We start from the raw sequence: 16,068 nt of genomic DNA, 5'->3' as shown, positions 1-16,068 counted from the left end.
CTGCCTTGACGCCACCATTCCTAAACATGTGACTTGTTCCTTCTGGTCCGGTATGATGGCTGGAGTTCCACCAATCACGCCGACCTCCCTGCCAGCCAGCAGGAGGAAAGGGCGAAGGGCATACCCCAACCCTTTGAGACATGCCTTCTTCTTTAAGGACATCTCCCAGAAATCATATATAACACTTCCTTACGTGCAACGATGTGCTGGAACCAGTTGGTGCCAACTTGTGAGAGCTGTATCTCTTCCTATTCAGCTCCATGTTTAGTGCCATCAGGGTGAAAGCTTGAAATACCCAAGGTGAGAGTATTCGTACCATGGGAATTGGCAAACATTACAAATCAGGGCTTTACCCATTCATACTCCTCCCCCTCCCCCAGAACTGATTGTTAAACATTGACTAGCAACCACTGTTTGCATCCCATTGGATAGGACTCCATCACAAGGCCACCCCTAGCTGGAATGTGGACCGGAAAATGTAGTGTGTATTCCAGGTGAGTGTGTGCTCACCTTCAAAAACAAACGTGATTTTAACAGATGAAGGAAACAAGATTATTGGGGAACAAATAGCTGTCTTTACCAATATTCTGCATCATTTCCCTCGTCCCCATCTGTTTTTGTGCCTGGTCACTTTCAGGATTCTGAAGTCAAATATATGACCCTGCTGTCTAACAACCAATCTCAGTGCATCTTTTTTATCTGCTGCTGCTGCTGATTTCTCATGGACACAGGCTCTTCTCTTTATTCTCCAAAGCACAGCCAACATAAGACGACTAAGTTTAACAAACTTCACTGAAGACTGAGGATTTTTAAAGAGAACTGCAACACAGAAAAGGAATACTAAAAATGTGCCCATATTCCAAGACCCTAATCCTTCCTGGCTGGCCATGTAGCTCCTTAGCACCAGTCTGCCCCTAGCCCTAAGGATTATTGCTTTCTCCCCAGTGGAAGTGCATCCTCACACAGCTAGAAACAGCAGCAACCCTAAATTATCACATCTCAGCTCCCACTTAAAATGCACAGACAAGCTCCCCCTCCCCAACCACCACCATTGCCTTCTGAAAGCATGCCAAGTTTTGTGAAGAATGCTTGAGTCCTGCAGCACAGGTGGTTATATAGTAACTACACATAAATATCTTACCTAACAACAGCACCTGTGTCAAGTCAGTTGCCTGCTACATGGACAAGGACTTGTAAAAGCTGCTTGGTTGCTCTCTCAAGCAGCAGCCATTCTGTCAGCATCAGCAAAGCGGGGGTAGACTGGCCACCAGCCAGGCTGGGAGCATGCCCTTAGAAAACTGAAAAAACAATTAGACATGAGTGGTGTATTTATTAAAAAGAGTCCTCACTCTATAAGGAATATCAATATCTGCATCCCTGCTTTAGACATTCTGCCGTTTTGCAGAGTTTCTTTACATTGCAGGAGTTTTAGCCAGTTGAGGATGAGGGGAAGTTGTGATTCTGCATCAACAGAGTGAATCATATGTGGTGAATATGCAGAAGCAGCCCCTGCCTGCTTTCTAGCATCTTCTGTGGTCAGATGTTGGGTAAAGATACAGAAGTCTCAGTACTTTTGTCGAAGAAAGTGGTCACTTCCATCAGAGAGTAACATACAAGATGTAAGTGATTTCCTTACTTCACATAACAGCAAACTGAGATCAGAGAGGTCAGGTTACTAGACCAAGGTCCTAAGAGGTGCTAAGCGCAGGAGCCAGAACTAGCAACCAGGTCTCCAACTACAGTTCCTTGTGTAGTTTGAGGATCTTCTGGCTGCAAGTAATAGTCTTCACTAGGAGTGATTTAAACTAAGTGGACATTTATTATCTCCTGTATTGCATAGACATGTGGATTCAGGTCTGCATATTTGTGGTTCCAGCTTGCGGTGTGGGGCTGCTTATGGCTGTACAGACTGTGGATTGCACAACTCCAGGGAGGACCGATTCATTCATATAGTTATCTGAATGGTGCTGACATTGGACTGTGTACAACTTGCACATATGTTTGGAGTGGCCCTGGTTGGGGGATTGAATTAGTAGCTCAGTAATGTCAAGGCTCCAGGGTAGTTTTTCTGTGGCTGTCTTTTTCTCTGATGTGTAGCTGCTCTTTTTGTTATCACATGTCAATGTCTAAGCAGAAAGGAAGAAGTGAGTAACGCAGTATCCTGTTCACATGATTCTTTTGGCAGCAGCAGAATCTCTTCCAAAAGCACCTAATAGACTTCCCTAATATCTTATTGCCCAGGGATGGGTCACATGGCTATGTCTAGACGAAACATTGGCAGAGGCAATGAGCTCACTATTGTAGGCTTAGGAAAGCAGGGATCTGCTAGCAAGGCACATGGGGTAATGGGTGTTGGGAATGTGACCAGCATGATTTGCCATAGACTGTTACACTGAAGGTAGAGTCATGTGTTTTAATGTACATGATGGTATTGAACGAAAAATGCATGTCAAAAAGCATTTGTAAAAGAAAACACATCATAGATCATTTGAAATGGGCAACTCACGTTTGCTTGCTCTATATTGATTGTGTTTGATGTTCCCCTCTGCATAAGGTAATGACTCTTCCGGCTTTTGCCTGACTTTATGAGAAACACGCCTTTCACCTGGGGGAAGTGTAATCTCTTACTACCACTGCTTTAGCAGCTTTCCAGATTTTCCATTAACAGGTTCAGGAACCCTGGAATTATTTTGTTTTCTGGGTAAGCAGTTTAGAGCATATGCATTTCCCTGCTTGTTTCCAGGGTGGTTGGAGGAGTTAAAGGTAATTGCTTCTCCAGACACAAAGTAGGGAAATAACCTCCGTGTACTTAATGTAACAACCAAACTGAATTGTAACATGCACAGCCTGTGGATCAGGAAGTGTTTTAGATGGGACCATACAGAGATATAAATGATACTATTCTTTCCTCTAGGGACTCACAATTTACTGCAGCTATTTCTACATGAAAGTTATGTTAATTAAATATGTGAAGTTTTACAGTCACCCAAAGGACACTGAAAGTCATTGTTCCACATATAAAAAGGCAGAGGAAGCCAGGATCACAAGCCAAATGGATGAAGTCAAGGAGAGAATGAATCAGTCCTTTCAGAGTGTGGGGTACTTGCTAGGGAGCGAGGGAAGCAGTGAGTAATGAGGAGTGTGATTCAGACAGCTGATCTGTACCATTCCATACTTCCCAGAGCCGTGGTGGTGCTATGAATACTAGCTGTAGATAAGATGTTATTGCCAAAGACTAGTCCTAGAGATGCCCTCAAAAGAGTTTCTACATGATTCTCAGAAAAATGCGTAAATCTTTGCAGTATCCTTGACCAGGAGGAAAGGTGGACTTTCATTGATAAGGTTTCCTTTCAAAAGCATTGGTATGATTTCCTGTAGTAAAGGCCCTTCTCTCTTTCTGCTTGTCCCCTATAAGCTGAGAGGAAAAAAAAAAAAAAGAAAGTGAAACTCCTAAAAATATGGTGAAGTAGAGCTGTAAAGAATCTTTGGAATGGGCGTTCTGAATGAGGCAATGTCTATGTTATTTCTTCCTGTTTTTTAAAAGTCCTTGAACTGCTGGGACCATAAGTAGGAGAGGCTGAGTGTGAGGAATTGCCCTGCAGAAGAGATCTGCCCGAAACCCCTAGACTCCTCTTTTTTCTTGGCTTGTAGGGTATGTGGGAGGCGGTCCAGGACCTTGAGTCTGAGTGATGACCAGTGACATGGCACATGTATATGACAGATGGTGGCTACTCTTACCGTGATGCTCTTTGGGCCATGCATTATCTAGGGCTTGATGACCATCTGTATCTCAGTGTGATAGAATGGAACTTCTGTGAGCACTAAGATCTAAGCTATCAGTTCATTGTTGAGCAATGTTATAGAACTGACCACGTCTAAGACTGAGCTGTGACAATCCCATTACTGGGTATGTACCCAAAAGATTATAAATCATTATACTATAAAGACACATGCACGCATATGTTTATTACAGCACTATTCACAATAGCAAAGACTTGGAACCAACCCAAATGCCCATCAATGACAGACTGAATAAAGAAAATGCGGCACATAGACAACATGGAATGTTATGCAGCCATAAAAAAGAATGAGTTCATGTCCTTTGCAGGGACATGGATGAAGCTGGAAACCATCATTCTCAGCCAACTAACACAAGAACAGAAAACCAAACACTGCCTGTTCTCACTCATAAGTGGGAGGTGAACAATGAGAACACATGTACACAGGGAGGGAAACAGCACACAGTGGGGCCTGTCGCGGGGTTGGGGACTAGGGGAGGGATAGCATTAGGAGAAATACCTAATGTAGATGACGTGTTGATGGGTGCAGCAAACCACCATGGCACGTGTATACTAATGTAACAAACCTGCACGTTCTGCACATGTATCCCCGAACTTAAAGTATATATATATATATATATATATATATATATATATATATATATATATATATATATATATAAATAGACTGAGCTGAGTAACATTTCCGGGGTCAACTTTAGAGATTTGGCTTGTGGATCAGGAGTCTTTTGTAAGGATAGGAGCCCTGGTGGTATGCTGGTGGCTTGTTGACCTTTGCCCCTGCATATTCTGTGTAGTTGGAGTCAGGTAGCCCAGTGTCAGACTGGGAACTCCAGGCCAGCATGGATGCAGGGAGGCACCTGGGCCCATGGCAAGGCAGCCCCTTGTCTTGACAGAAGATTGGCCTACAGCCTTCATCGGAGGGAGAGGATTAGACTAGATACCATCTATAGATACTCACCCTCTACTCCTACGCAGGTTATCTCATGGGAACAGTTGTTATTTCGATCCTGTCTGTTCTTAGCCATGCCTTCCCCAGTGCCCAGCCTTGCGTAGCATTCCTAGTGGAGATGGAGCCAGCTTTAGGAGGTGTAGCCTCTGATCTGAATTGAACTGACCCTGAGGTTACGGAAAGGGCAAGCAAGCTGAGAGCGTGAGAATTGCCCCCTGTTATGGCGCATTCATGGGATGATTTGGGGAGGATAATGGCAATAATACCCTGAGAGGAAAGGGTTTTGAATATTCAGCAGCTCCCATCTCAGCCATACTACATGGCCCCACAGCAGAGAGCCTTTGATAAAGTTGGCTTTCTAGAGTAGGGATTGAGGTCAAACTTGCTTGTAAAAGCATCTAGAGTTATGTTACTTTCTTATTTAGAAACAGAGAGCCCAGGACCATGAGGCTTCCGCCTGCTGGACAGCAAGGACCTCCAGCAGCCTCTCAGCTGTTTCCCAGTCACTTTCAGAAGCAAGGCTGCTATAGCTAATTGATGTATGAAAGATGTAATTGCAGCCATTGATAGGGAAAATATCAGCAATATGATGCACTTGGAAGCTCAGAAAAAAATCAAAGGCTACACAGACAACATGACTGTCACAGTAGCCAGATCTGAATATAAAATCTAGTCTCTTCTGGTGACGGAGGAAAGGAAGTGTCATCCATACAAGATGAATTTACACTCTGAACCCCAGGAGGTCCTGCACATAGGAAGTGCCTGCAATCCAAATACTGTGCTGTTTACTGCCTCTCCTGCTTCCAGCACTTTCCCTGGGGTCATCCAAACCAGTACAGCAACCCGGCTGGCCTCTCTTCTTCTGAAAACATCTCCAACTTTAACAACACCTTGAGATAACATACTGCTGGTATTTCAAAAACTGCTGCCAGCAGGGAGGAGGCCAATGGCGTGCCCATAGCTCATGTTCAGCCTCCAAGTGGCCTCATCATCAACGAAGAATCTGAAATTTACAAGATGCTTCAGGAGAAACAGGAGTTGAACGAACCCCTGAAACAGTCCACCTCTTTCCTGATTTTGCAGGAAATCCTGGAGTCTGAGATAAAAAGGCATCTCAGCAACCCTCATGATTCAGAAGTGTTAAGATTCCCGACCCCGAAGTGGCTGCGTCAATTGGAAATGCTCAGAATGTGCCCGTGTGTGACAAATGCGGTCCTGGCATTGTAGGCGTGTTTGTAAAGCTGTGGAGACCATCATCCCCTCCCTGAAAGTTACGTGTGCACTGATTGTGGCATTCACCCAAAAGAGAAGGGCTTTTTTTTTTTTTTTTCTTTTCTCCATCGAATCTACTGGGAAGAGCATGCCCAGGAGCAAGTCACACCACCTAAGGGTATGATGTGGTCATCATGTTCCCCAAGTGATTCAGCAGACCCGCACTGACCACTGTTCTCCAGCCAGCCTCTGCTGCAGCTTGTTCTCTAAATGTTCTGGCCTTGTCTCTTGAAAGTTCTGTACTTACCTTTTTTTTCCCCCTTACCTTGGTTTTATCCCTGCTTATTGAACCTTGAGTCCCCTGTCTTGGTTAACTGACTCACCCTGACTATGTGGTGCTCGCCCACTTTTACAATGAATGGCAAACTGTTTTTGTTCGGCGTCCCCTTGCTGGCAACACTATGTACCTTCCTCCCCTCAGTTCTTCTCTGCTGCAAATGGACATCAGCCACATTTGAACCAAATCAAATATAATATGTCTGACATTGATTTCATTTTTGCTCAATCTGTAGACTCCCAGAAAAAAGAAATAAAAAAATGAAAACAAAGAGAATTTAAATGAACAAACAGACCCTTCTGGAACCCACTGTGACATGAGATGTGTCCACAGTGCAAGGTTTCAGGCACACACTGAAGGAGCATCCGCTGGATAGTCCTCCCCGCCCCCAAGTCCTTACCAACCTGTGCCACTGGTGCTTATTTTTCTGACTGATTAGGTAGACACTGATTTACGCATGACTCTTTAATATTTGAGAGCCTAGAGCTTCCAATTAAAATATGCTAAAAGTATTTTTTAAATGTTACAGTGTTCAACCTTATAATCAGATAAACTGTACTACTCAAAAAAAGGTAAATTTAATGAATATAGGAGTGTGTACACCATTTCCTGTTTACCTGATAAAGCCAATGCTTGGCTCTTTTAAACAGTTTCTGAATTCTTGCATTCTCCATGTTTCCGTGTTGCACAGTGTTTGTACAGTTTTGCTACTCATTATTTCCTAAAAGCCTTAAGGTCTTGAGTTCATCTGGTCTGCCGATTTCATGGGTCTTAGGGAAACCGTGTTCTCTTTAGACTTTCCATGCCATGAGGGCCCTGGAAGGACAGCCTCAACAACTTTCCCTTCTGTAGTTTTATTCCTAGAGGGCAAGGACACAGTCTATTTTGTCATTTCTCCAGGCCTGCCTGGGTGGGGGTAAGAGCTGGGAGACAGATGGACCAGCAACATGGAGTTCCCCTTTGTGTTCTACTTTAAAGCTCTTTGCCAGGAACCCTGCATGAACTTTTAGTTTGTATTAGTTAAGCTCCAAGGACCAGTCCATGTTGGGGAAATTGAAGTGAGCATGGGCAGGGTACCCAAAACTGCACTTTTCTCACCAGATTCCAAACTGTCCATCCACATTTATGCAGCAGAGAGCCAGAGGTAGTATATTCGAGGAGTGGGTGATGCTGGCAAAAAATGTAGACCTACATAATGTAAAACACACATGCAGAGTCCTATATGGAGGGGTGTTTCAGTCTCAAGTTCTGGATCCACATGCTAGTTCCACTTTGGAGTATGACTTTAAAATATTACATAATAGATTTCTGAACCTCCTTCTTCATTTGTATAATGGGAATATCAGGCTTACTTATCTCAGTAGGTGGCTATGAGAATCAAATGAGAGAACGTGTATGGGCTGATACTAGTTGCGTACAATGATATGCTCTTCCTGTAGAATGTTACTCATTGAATCTTGTATCTTTTTAATACAGCTCTAGACTTCTAAGTCGCGGTTGGTTCTTTTTCTACTTGCGCAACAAGTGGAATGTGGCACTGGGTTTCTGACAGTACGCGTGGATTCTTGGAACCAGTTTTGTAAAAGATGGCTCAATCTCTCTTGTCCATCTGTCCAACAGCATACCCTGTAAAAAGTGTGTGGTGGTTGGTAATGGAGGAGTTTTGAAGAATAAGACATTAGGAGAAAAAATCGACTCCTATGATGTAATAATAAGGTAAATATATTTTCTATTTGCTACCCTAGAATTATTTCAAAAGAATATGGTTTCTTACCTTAATACAGCTGTGTTTTAAAAGGAAGGGGAGATGTTTCCATTCGTTAGTGTATTTTATTGCACAACCTTCTCTCTTGGTTGTTGGCTAGAGTTAGGCCTAGATTTCAGGCTACTCATTTAGCAAATATTTGTTAAGTTTCTTAGTATGCCAGCATGCTTCTAGCCACAGGAGAGATAGCAGTGGATAAGAGCAATGTTTGTGCTCCCTGTGGAGGGAAGAAAACGAGTAATTAAATATATAAAAATTATCAATGCCATACATCATTTAAAAAGGATATAATAGAGAATCTTTGAATGGCTCCTTTGTAATGAGTGACCACTTTGAGAAAGAGACGTCTAAGCAGGGCCCAAGTGACCACGGAGCAATAGCCATACGAAGATGATGGTAGAGCAGTCCAGGCAGAAAGGATGTTTGCTGCAGGGCCTCAGGGGGAGATGATCCTGAGTTTGAGAGGAGCAGCACAAAAACCCAGGGAGGCTGGAAAGTAGCAGGCATGCGGAGAGTGGTGCAATCGGAAGCTGAAGCGGTGAGCAAAGATCAGGCTGCAGAGGACTTTGTAAGCTAGGATTCGAAACTTGGATTTTAAGTACGACAGGAAGCTTTTTAAGGGTTTTAAGCAAGGGAACAATGCAATCTGGTCATCTCTTAAATATTCTGGCTGTGGCATGGACAATGGAAGGTGAGGGACAAGGGTGGAAATGAAGAGGCCAATTAGGTTGCTGCATTCGGGTATAATATGATGGTGGCTTGGGGCAGGATTGTCATAGGAGAGGAAGAGATGTGGACTGACTGCAGATGTGTTTTAGACATAGAGTTTTCAGGATTTGTTGTGGTATTAGATGTGAAGAGTAATGAGAATAAAGAAATCAAGGATACTTCCTACTGTGTTTTCAGCTTAGGAGATTGACTGGAGAGTGGTATCATTAAGTTGGGGAAGACTGGTATAGGAGCAGGTTTAGAGGAAAACCATGATATGAACATGTTAGATTTGAGATGCTTATTAGATTTGCAGTGGGTAAGTTGAGTAGGCAGTTGGATAAACAGGTTAAAATCTTGATGGCGTGTGGCCTATAAGCTGTATTTAAACCACGGACTGGGTGAGATTTCTCAAGGAGAGACTGAGAGAGAGAAGAGAGTGAGGACTGAGCCTTGGAGAACTCAAAGTATAGAAGTTGAGCAAAGAAAAAGGAATGTGTAAAGGAGATGAAGAGGATCCACCAGTGAGGTAAGAAGAAAATCAGGAGAAAGTGATCACAGAAGCCAAGAGAGCAAAGTGTTTCAGGACAGGAGTGACCAACTGTGTCCCAGTGCTGGTGAGAGGTCATGCAAGATAAGGACAGTGGTGACCATTGGACTGGTGACCTGAAGCTCATTGACACTCCTGAAAAAAGCAGGCTTTGAGGCATGATGTGGCAAGAAGTTCGGCTGGAATAGGTTGAAGAGGGAATGCAGAGAATGCACACCTGAATGTACAGATGAAAATGTAGAGAAACCAATGTAGTCCAAAAATTTTGCTTCAAAGAGGAGTTGAGAAATCAGATGGCAGTTAGAGATGGTTATGCAGTCAGGGGAGATTTTTTTTGCTTTCTTCTTTTGAAAAGATTGGAGGCTCTATAGCATATTGGTTAACTGGTGGAAATGAGAAAGAGATCGGTCTGGTAAAAGAGAGGGGAGGGGGTTCAGAATACAAGTGTGGTTAATGTTTTCTAATGGAAAGGAGAGCCAGAATTGTGGTTACAACTACCAAGAGTCCCTCTGATGTAGTGAGGGGAAAATACGGCCCTTTCTATCTCTATTTTTTTAGTGAAAGGTTGAGATAAGGTCATCATCTGGGGGTGTGTGTGTGTGTGTGTGTGTTAGGAGTAGCTGTGAATAGTTTAAAGAATGGCAAAGTTAGCATACTGAGGCAATACATTAGGATGGTTTGGCAGTATTGGGGGTTTTGTGGGCTTACAAGCTGCCTAGGGTTTCTGTTTACTATCCATTTTGAGGAAGCTGTGATAATTTACCTACAAAACAATTTTAGAGCAATCACAGGTTTCTCGACCCATAATTGTCTAAATCTGATAATTTAGAGCCACAGGAAGCCCTTACAGGAAAATGCCATGGGTACAATACTTTGAAAGTCATCTCAAGTGTTATTAAGTCTGTTCGTCTTATATTACATAGAGTCAGTGGCAAAGGGCAAAACAGTATTTATCCTCCTTGGGGACACTGTTTTGGAAACAGCATTTCTTTTTTTATAGCATTCCTTCATAATGTGTACATAAATAGTGCATGTCCAACCTTGGCTTTCAGCATACACAAACTCAACAGTAGATCCTTTGTGGTTCTTTAGTTTACTCTAGCAATAGACATTCATTTGGTTGTGCTTGAATATAATATAGCAAATTTATATTGTTAACTTGATTTCAGAGTACAACAATTTTGATGGGTCTTTAAACCAACTGAAAGGTGATTCTTCTTACCTGTTAGTCACACACATCCATGTGCTATATGACTGTGTGGCTTTGAGCAAGTAATTTTCTCTCCAGGGGTTTGTCCTCCAAGGTCTCTTTCAACTCTGGTATCCTGGGGCTCTGTGTTCCCATTTTTTTAATTTAGTCTTCAGTTCCCCTGGAGGGAAGACTGAATTATCATTGGCTCCACAATTAATTTTCAAATACAAATGAGTATTTCTGCCTTTGATCAACCAATGATTTAATGAAAAGGAATGATCTTCTTGGCCATTATGTGTGAAAGATGATCTGTTGCTTTGTGGCTTCAGAGTGCAGGATAAAGGCTGATGTTTGTCCAACTCTGAAACCTCTGAGAACTGTGATGGAAATGGCACATACTGCACTTGGTCTACATATCTTGTATGTTTTACTATCCACAGAATGAATAATGGTCCTGTTTTAGGACACGAAGAAGAAGTTGGGAGAAGGACAACCTTCCGACTTTTTTATCCAGAATCTGTTTTTTCAGATCCCATTCACAATGACCCTAATACGACAGTGATTCTCACTGCTTTTAAGCCACATGATTTAAGGTGGCTGTTGGAATTGTTGATGGGTGACAAAATAGTAAGTAGGCAAAATTGTTCTGCCTTCAGATTACCTGTAGTGCTTTTTTTCCTTAAAAAACAGACAGCCACACTGTTCTATTCTCTATATTCTTACTTTCAGAACACTAATGGTTTTTGGAAGAAACCAGCCTTAAACCTGATTTATAAACCTTATCAAATCCGAATATTAGATCCTTTCATTATCAGAACAGCAGCTTATGAACTGCTTCATTTTCCAAAAGTGTTTCCCAAAAATCAGGTATGTATTTATCTCTGCATGGTTTCAAACTACAGATCTGGCTGAGGTAGGATAGAGGGTCCTGGGAACTCTCAAAAAAAAAAAAAAAAAATCATCTCATGAGATGATTTCTGAGGGTCATCTCTGAGTTAGTGAAAGTAGTTATCTGTGGATATTATCTTTATGTTTTTCATTTATGTTGCAAGGAAATATAATTTTAAGTTGGGTTTTTTCCTGCCCTTGTAGGGCCTTCCTGGGGTCTCTTTGCGCATGCTCAAACAGTTTTTCTTTCATAACTCTGTCTTCAGTGTTCTGCAGTGAGGAGAGTCTGACTGGGTGGGCTGACGGGCAGGCTTGTGCTCAGAGTAGCTGGCCTGGCTTCAGGACAAGTGCATGGCTTTGCAAGCTGAAAAGAACTGTCTGAGATGCTCTGATAAAAATATCACAGGAAAGCCAGAGGAAAGGTGAGGAAGGACAATAAAGTAGTCCAGAAACATTTCTGTGGTCAGAGGAAATGTTGGCACTGAATTCTCAAGAAATGGCAGTTACAGCCGTATTGAAAGAGTTCTTGAAACTTCAAATTGAAATCTCGTTGACTTTCACTCCTGTTTGCCTACTTTCCCTAGAAAACAATACTCTAGACCCATACGGTGGCAGATATATTTTTCCCTGGAAGCTTGAGTAACTGTATAACATGATACCTTGGTTGAAATGAGTTTTTTCCCCCTTTTTAAAGTAGGGAAAAATCCAAAGAAATAAATATATATCATGTATTTTCATGATGTATATTTAGCATGATAAAAATCGTGATTAAGAAATTCAAAAGTGTTATATGCTGAAAACAAATAAGTTAGTGTTGCACACTGAAAATAATATTAAAAATCAAAAAGGAAGTCACCATTCTTTTCTCTTCCCTCTGTAACCCATGTAATCTCTTTTTCTACCTTTTATGTGCTTCCAGACTATTTGCTATGCATTCATAAACACACACCCTTTTTGTTTGTTCAGTATAATTATGATTATACCATGGGTATTGTTATTTTCTTTTTTCCCTTTATTTAACTCTTCCCCTATTTATAGACACTCAGATATATCCAACATTTTCTTCTCTTTAAATAATGTAGTAGTACATGTGTTTATAGGGGTTTTCTGACCATTTGTCGCATTTCTGTAGGATAGACTGCTGGAAGTGGAATGCTCAAGTCAAAAAGCATCCGTGTTTTGATTTTAAAGCTGACTTCCTAGTAATTTTGAGGGTAAAGGACAGCTTCTGAATGTGTGTTTTGTGACTTTTCAGTTCCTATCTTTCTAAGTGAAGTATGATCAGGTACATCTCTTGCTTCTTCATTTTAGGTAATATCTTTAATTCCAAAAGCACAGGAAGACCCTGAACATACTTAGTGATAACATTAGAACAAACTGTAGCTACATCAAAGTCCCAGTAGGACATGGTGTCCCAGAAACCAAATGCAGTATTTCAAGAGAAGTCAGCCATATCGGATGCTGTCCAGAGGTTGAACGTAAATAATAAACCCTGGTTTTAGAAACGTGGAGGTCATATTGGTGATATATATTGACAAGAAAGAAGGAAAAAGCCTGCTTAAATTAGGTTGAAGAGAACCTGGGACATGAGCAAGCAGCAACAAATCTTTAGTGGACTTTTTGCTAGAACAAGGATCAGAGAAATGAAGCAGTAGTTGGAAGATGATACAGGATTGAAGAAGCGTGTTTTGTTCTTTTTTGGTCTGTGTATATGCTGAAGGGAGCGGTTCAGCAGAAAGAAACACTGATGATGAGGGGAGAAAGTAAATAAGTACAGAAGTAAAATTGTTGAGAAGTGATATGGGATAAAATATAGACTAGTGAAAAGTTGCTGAAGTTACATCTCATCCATTATAGGAGAATAAGCACTGCAAATGTGAGTAAAGATACAGGTAAGATGGTAGATTTGGAGTTCGGATGATGAAGTCATTCTTTTGACTGCTTTTGTTTCCTTAAAAAATAGAGATTAAATAGTCAAATTAGGAAGGAGAGTAGGGCTGTTGGAGGATACAAAGTTATAAATTCTCATCTTGGAGAGTAGGAATGGAAATTTACTAGTCAAACGTAACTGGATTGCTGGGCATACTTAATGCCTGTTTGAGAGTTGGGTCATAAGCATATTTTTCTGCTGCCCTATTCTGTTGCTGGGGTGTGGGTACAGGTTGACTGCAGTGCTTATTCCTCTTCTGAGAGTTTTGTCAGGCGGTAATATAGGTTCTGTGAGTGATGGCTGCAGAAGAGCTGGTCTACATAAAGGAGTGGTTATAAAGACGGATGAAGGACTCTTTTTTTTTTTTTTTTTTTTTTTTTTCTGAGACGGAGTCTCCCTCTGTCGCCCAGGCTGGAGTGCGGTGGCGCAATCTCGGATCACTGCAAGCTCCGTCTCCCGGGTTCCCGCCATTCTCCTGCCTCAGCCTCCCGAGTAGCTGGGACTACAGGCGCCGCCACCTCGCCCGGCTGATTTTTTGTATTCTTAGTAGAGACGGGGTTTCACCGTGTTAGCCAGGATGGTCTCGATCTCCTGGCCCTGTGATCCGCCCGCCTCCCAAAGTGCTGGGATTACAGGCGTGAGTCACCGCGCCCGGCCGAAGGACTCTTAAGATGTGAAGAAAGGAAGTAGAAGACATTAAAAGGGGCAAGGAGAAGGAAAAAGTAATGGGATCACTGAGGCTGAATGACTTCTAGGTTACAGTGGTACACAGGATAAAGAAAAGTTTATGCTGAAGGCAGTTAACACTTTCAGACAAGTTTGCCTCCTGGAGTTGATTTGATTTGATTGTGCTTCTTCGATTTTTTTTTCTTTTCCTCAAAATCATACTAAGTCATATGTAATTTCAATGGGAACTATAAGAAACCCTTTATTGAAAGCGTTATATAAAAAGCTTACGATATATCTTATTTTTTGCTTTGAAGCCCATCTCAGTGAAAATTACAATTTCTGGAAGCCAAGACCCTCTTGTCAAATATCTGTCAGACTGGTTTTCAAGATATATGTAAGACAAGGAAAAGAGGATGCTTGGTTTTTCTTTCTAAAAAACTAATGGTGCAGTTGAGATTGTGATATTGCTATGTATGCATTTGGAATATTTATTTTCTAGTCAGATACTATTACAATTTGTTATTGAAGTGCTTGATTAGCCTTTCCCTAGAGTTAAATGGTGAGTATAAAATATAGCTATTCGAAGGCGAATTTATATGAAGTCTTTTATCATGATTCCATCCATTTGCAAATTAAGCTGTCCTTAAAATTCATACATGTTCAAAATTCCCAGGCTTTGCTTTTGCTGTAAGAGGCCTGACTCATCATGTTTTTGTATTTTTTAAAACAATACAGCAACATTCTCTTCCTTAAGCCTCACAGTATTCTTTCATTTGATAGTTGTCCTCTGGGCTAATACCGCAGCTATATTTTATTTTAAAGACTTCCTAAGATTTCAGTCACAGTTTATATATTTTTTAGAGTTAAGGTATATATGCATACTCTTTGGGGCTTGAGCCTTATATGAGAGCTTAATTATTTTTCTCCTTATTAAATGTTTAGAAATCCCTGTTTTATATGATTCGGCCAACTAAATATGCTTTGCAAACAAGTAGCTCCTTTTGCTTAAAATTTTTTTTTTCGTTCTCTCCCCCAGAAACCTAAACACCCAACAACAGGAATTATTGCCATCACATTGGCATTTTACATATGTCACGAAGTTCACCTAGCTGGTTTTAAATACAACTTTTCTGACCTCAAGAGTCCTTTGCACTACTATGGGAATGCCACCATGTCTTTGATGAATAAGGTAATATACTTTAGGTAATATACATATGCTTTGGACTAATTCTTGAGGGATGGAAATCCCATATTTTCTCTTCTCACACTCATTACTGAGGGACCAGGTTTTGAGGGCTTGATGGGGATTACAGGGCTACCAAGGGCTGCAACTAGAACTCATGTACAGGATCATTTTACTACAGCATCAAATCCCAATTTATGGGCCTCATGGTTATTGCCAAGTGTCATCAAATCCATATAAGTACAGAACCTTAGATATTCTATCATATTTGCACTATGGAAATTCAGCCAACCTGCTGTGTTTGAGATATTACAAATTCACCTTGCATTGCTATGCTTAATTATTCTCAGTTGTTTATAAGTAGACAAGATGATCTAGAATATTTTAACCCTACAAGAGAATCTTCATGGTCAAAAAGGTTACAAACCTTCATACTGGATCACACTTCTCTTGAATAGGGATTAATAGTGAGGATTTGTATTTTGTTTGTTTTTTTTAACAATTTTGCTTTAATTTTTTTTCTTTTTTTTTGAGACAGTCTCACTGTTTCGCCCAGGCTGGAGTGCAGTGGCACAATCTCAGCTCACTGCAACCTTTGCCTGCAGGTTCAAGTGATTCTCCTGCTTCAGTCTCCCTAGTTGCTGGGATAACAGGCACCCCCTCCACCACGCCCGGCTAATTTTTTTTTCTTTTTTTGTATTTTTGTAGAGACGAGTTTTTGCCATGTTGGCCCGGCTGGTCTCAAACTCCTGGCCTCATGTGATCTGCCCGCCTTAGCTTCCCAATGTGCTGGGATTACAGGCATGAGCTGCTGTGCCTGACTAAGGATTTGTATTTTACTTGACTGGGAAGGAGTTTCCTAGTTTTCTAATTCTAATGTAA

At 41.4% G+C, this 16,068-nt stretch overlaps 2 protein-coding genes and 1 pseudogene across 9 annotated transcripts in view; 2 read left to right on the top strand and 1 right to left on the bottom strand.

Moving 5' to 3' along the window:
* Nucleotides 1-16,068, bottom strand: part of CLDND1 (claudin domain containing 1) — an 871,794-nt gene that overhangs the window by 247,327 nt on the left and 608,399 nt on the right. The window lies entirely within an intron of this gene.
* The window catches only part of ST3GAL6 (ST3 beta-galactoside alpha-2,3-sialyltransferase 6), a 60,707-nt gene that overhangs the window by 40,280 nt on the left and 4,359 nt on the right, over nucleotides 1-16,068 (top strand). For all 7 annotated transcript variants that reach the window (XM_050782078.1, XM_050782080.1, XM_050782077.1 and 4 more), the window contains 4 exons: nucleotides 7,922-8,017; nucleotides 10,957-11,143; nucleotides 11,246-11,383; nucleotides 15,040-15,192. In XM_050782078.1, the coding sequence (XP_050638035.1) occupies nucleotides 7,922-8,017; nucleotides 10,957-11,143; nucleotides 11,246-11,383; nucleotides 15,040-15,192 (574 nt within the window). The remainder of the gene's footprint in view (nucleotides 1-7,921; nucleotides 8,018-10,956; nucleotides 11,144-11,245; nucleotides 11,384-15,039; nucleotides 15,193-16,068) is intronic.
* On the top strand, nucleotides 5,159-7,870 carry LOC126947775 (PDZ and LIM domain protein 1-like; annotated as a pseudogene). Its single transcript, XR_007723195.1, has one exon. The product of XR_007723195.1 is annotated as a PDZ and LIM domain protein 1-like (transcript).

This window comes from Macaca thibetana, chromosome 2 (genome assembly GCF_024542745.1).
Source record: "Macaca thibetana thibetana isolate TM-01 chromosome 2, ASM2454274v1, whole genome shotgun sequence".
Lineage (NCBI taxonomy): Eukaryota > Metazoa > Chordata > Mammalia > Primates > Cercopithecidae > Macaca > Macaca thibetana.
Note: the sequence above shows the minus strand (reverse complement) of the source record. Positions and strands in the feature narration are given on the sequence as shown.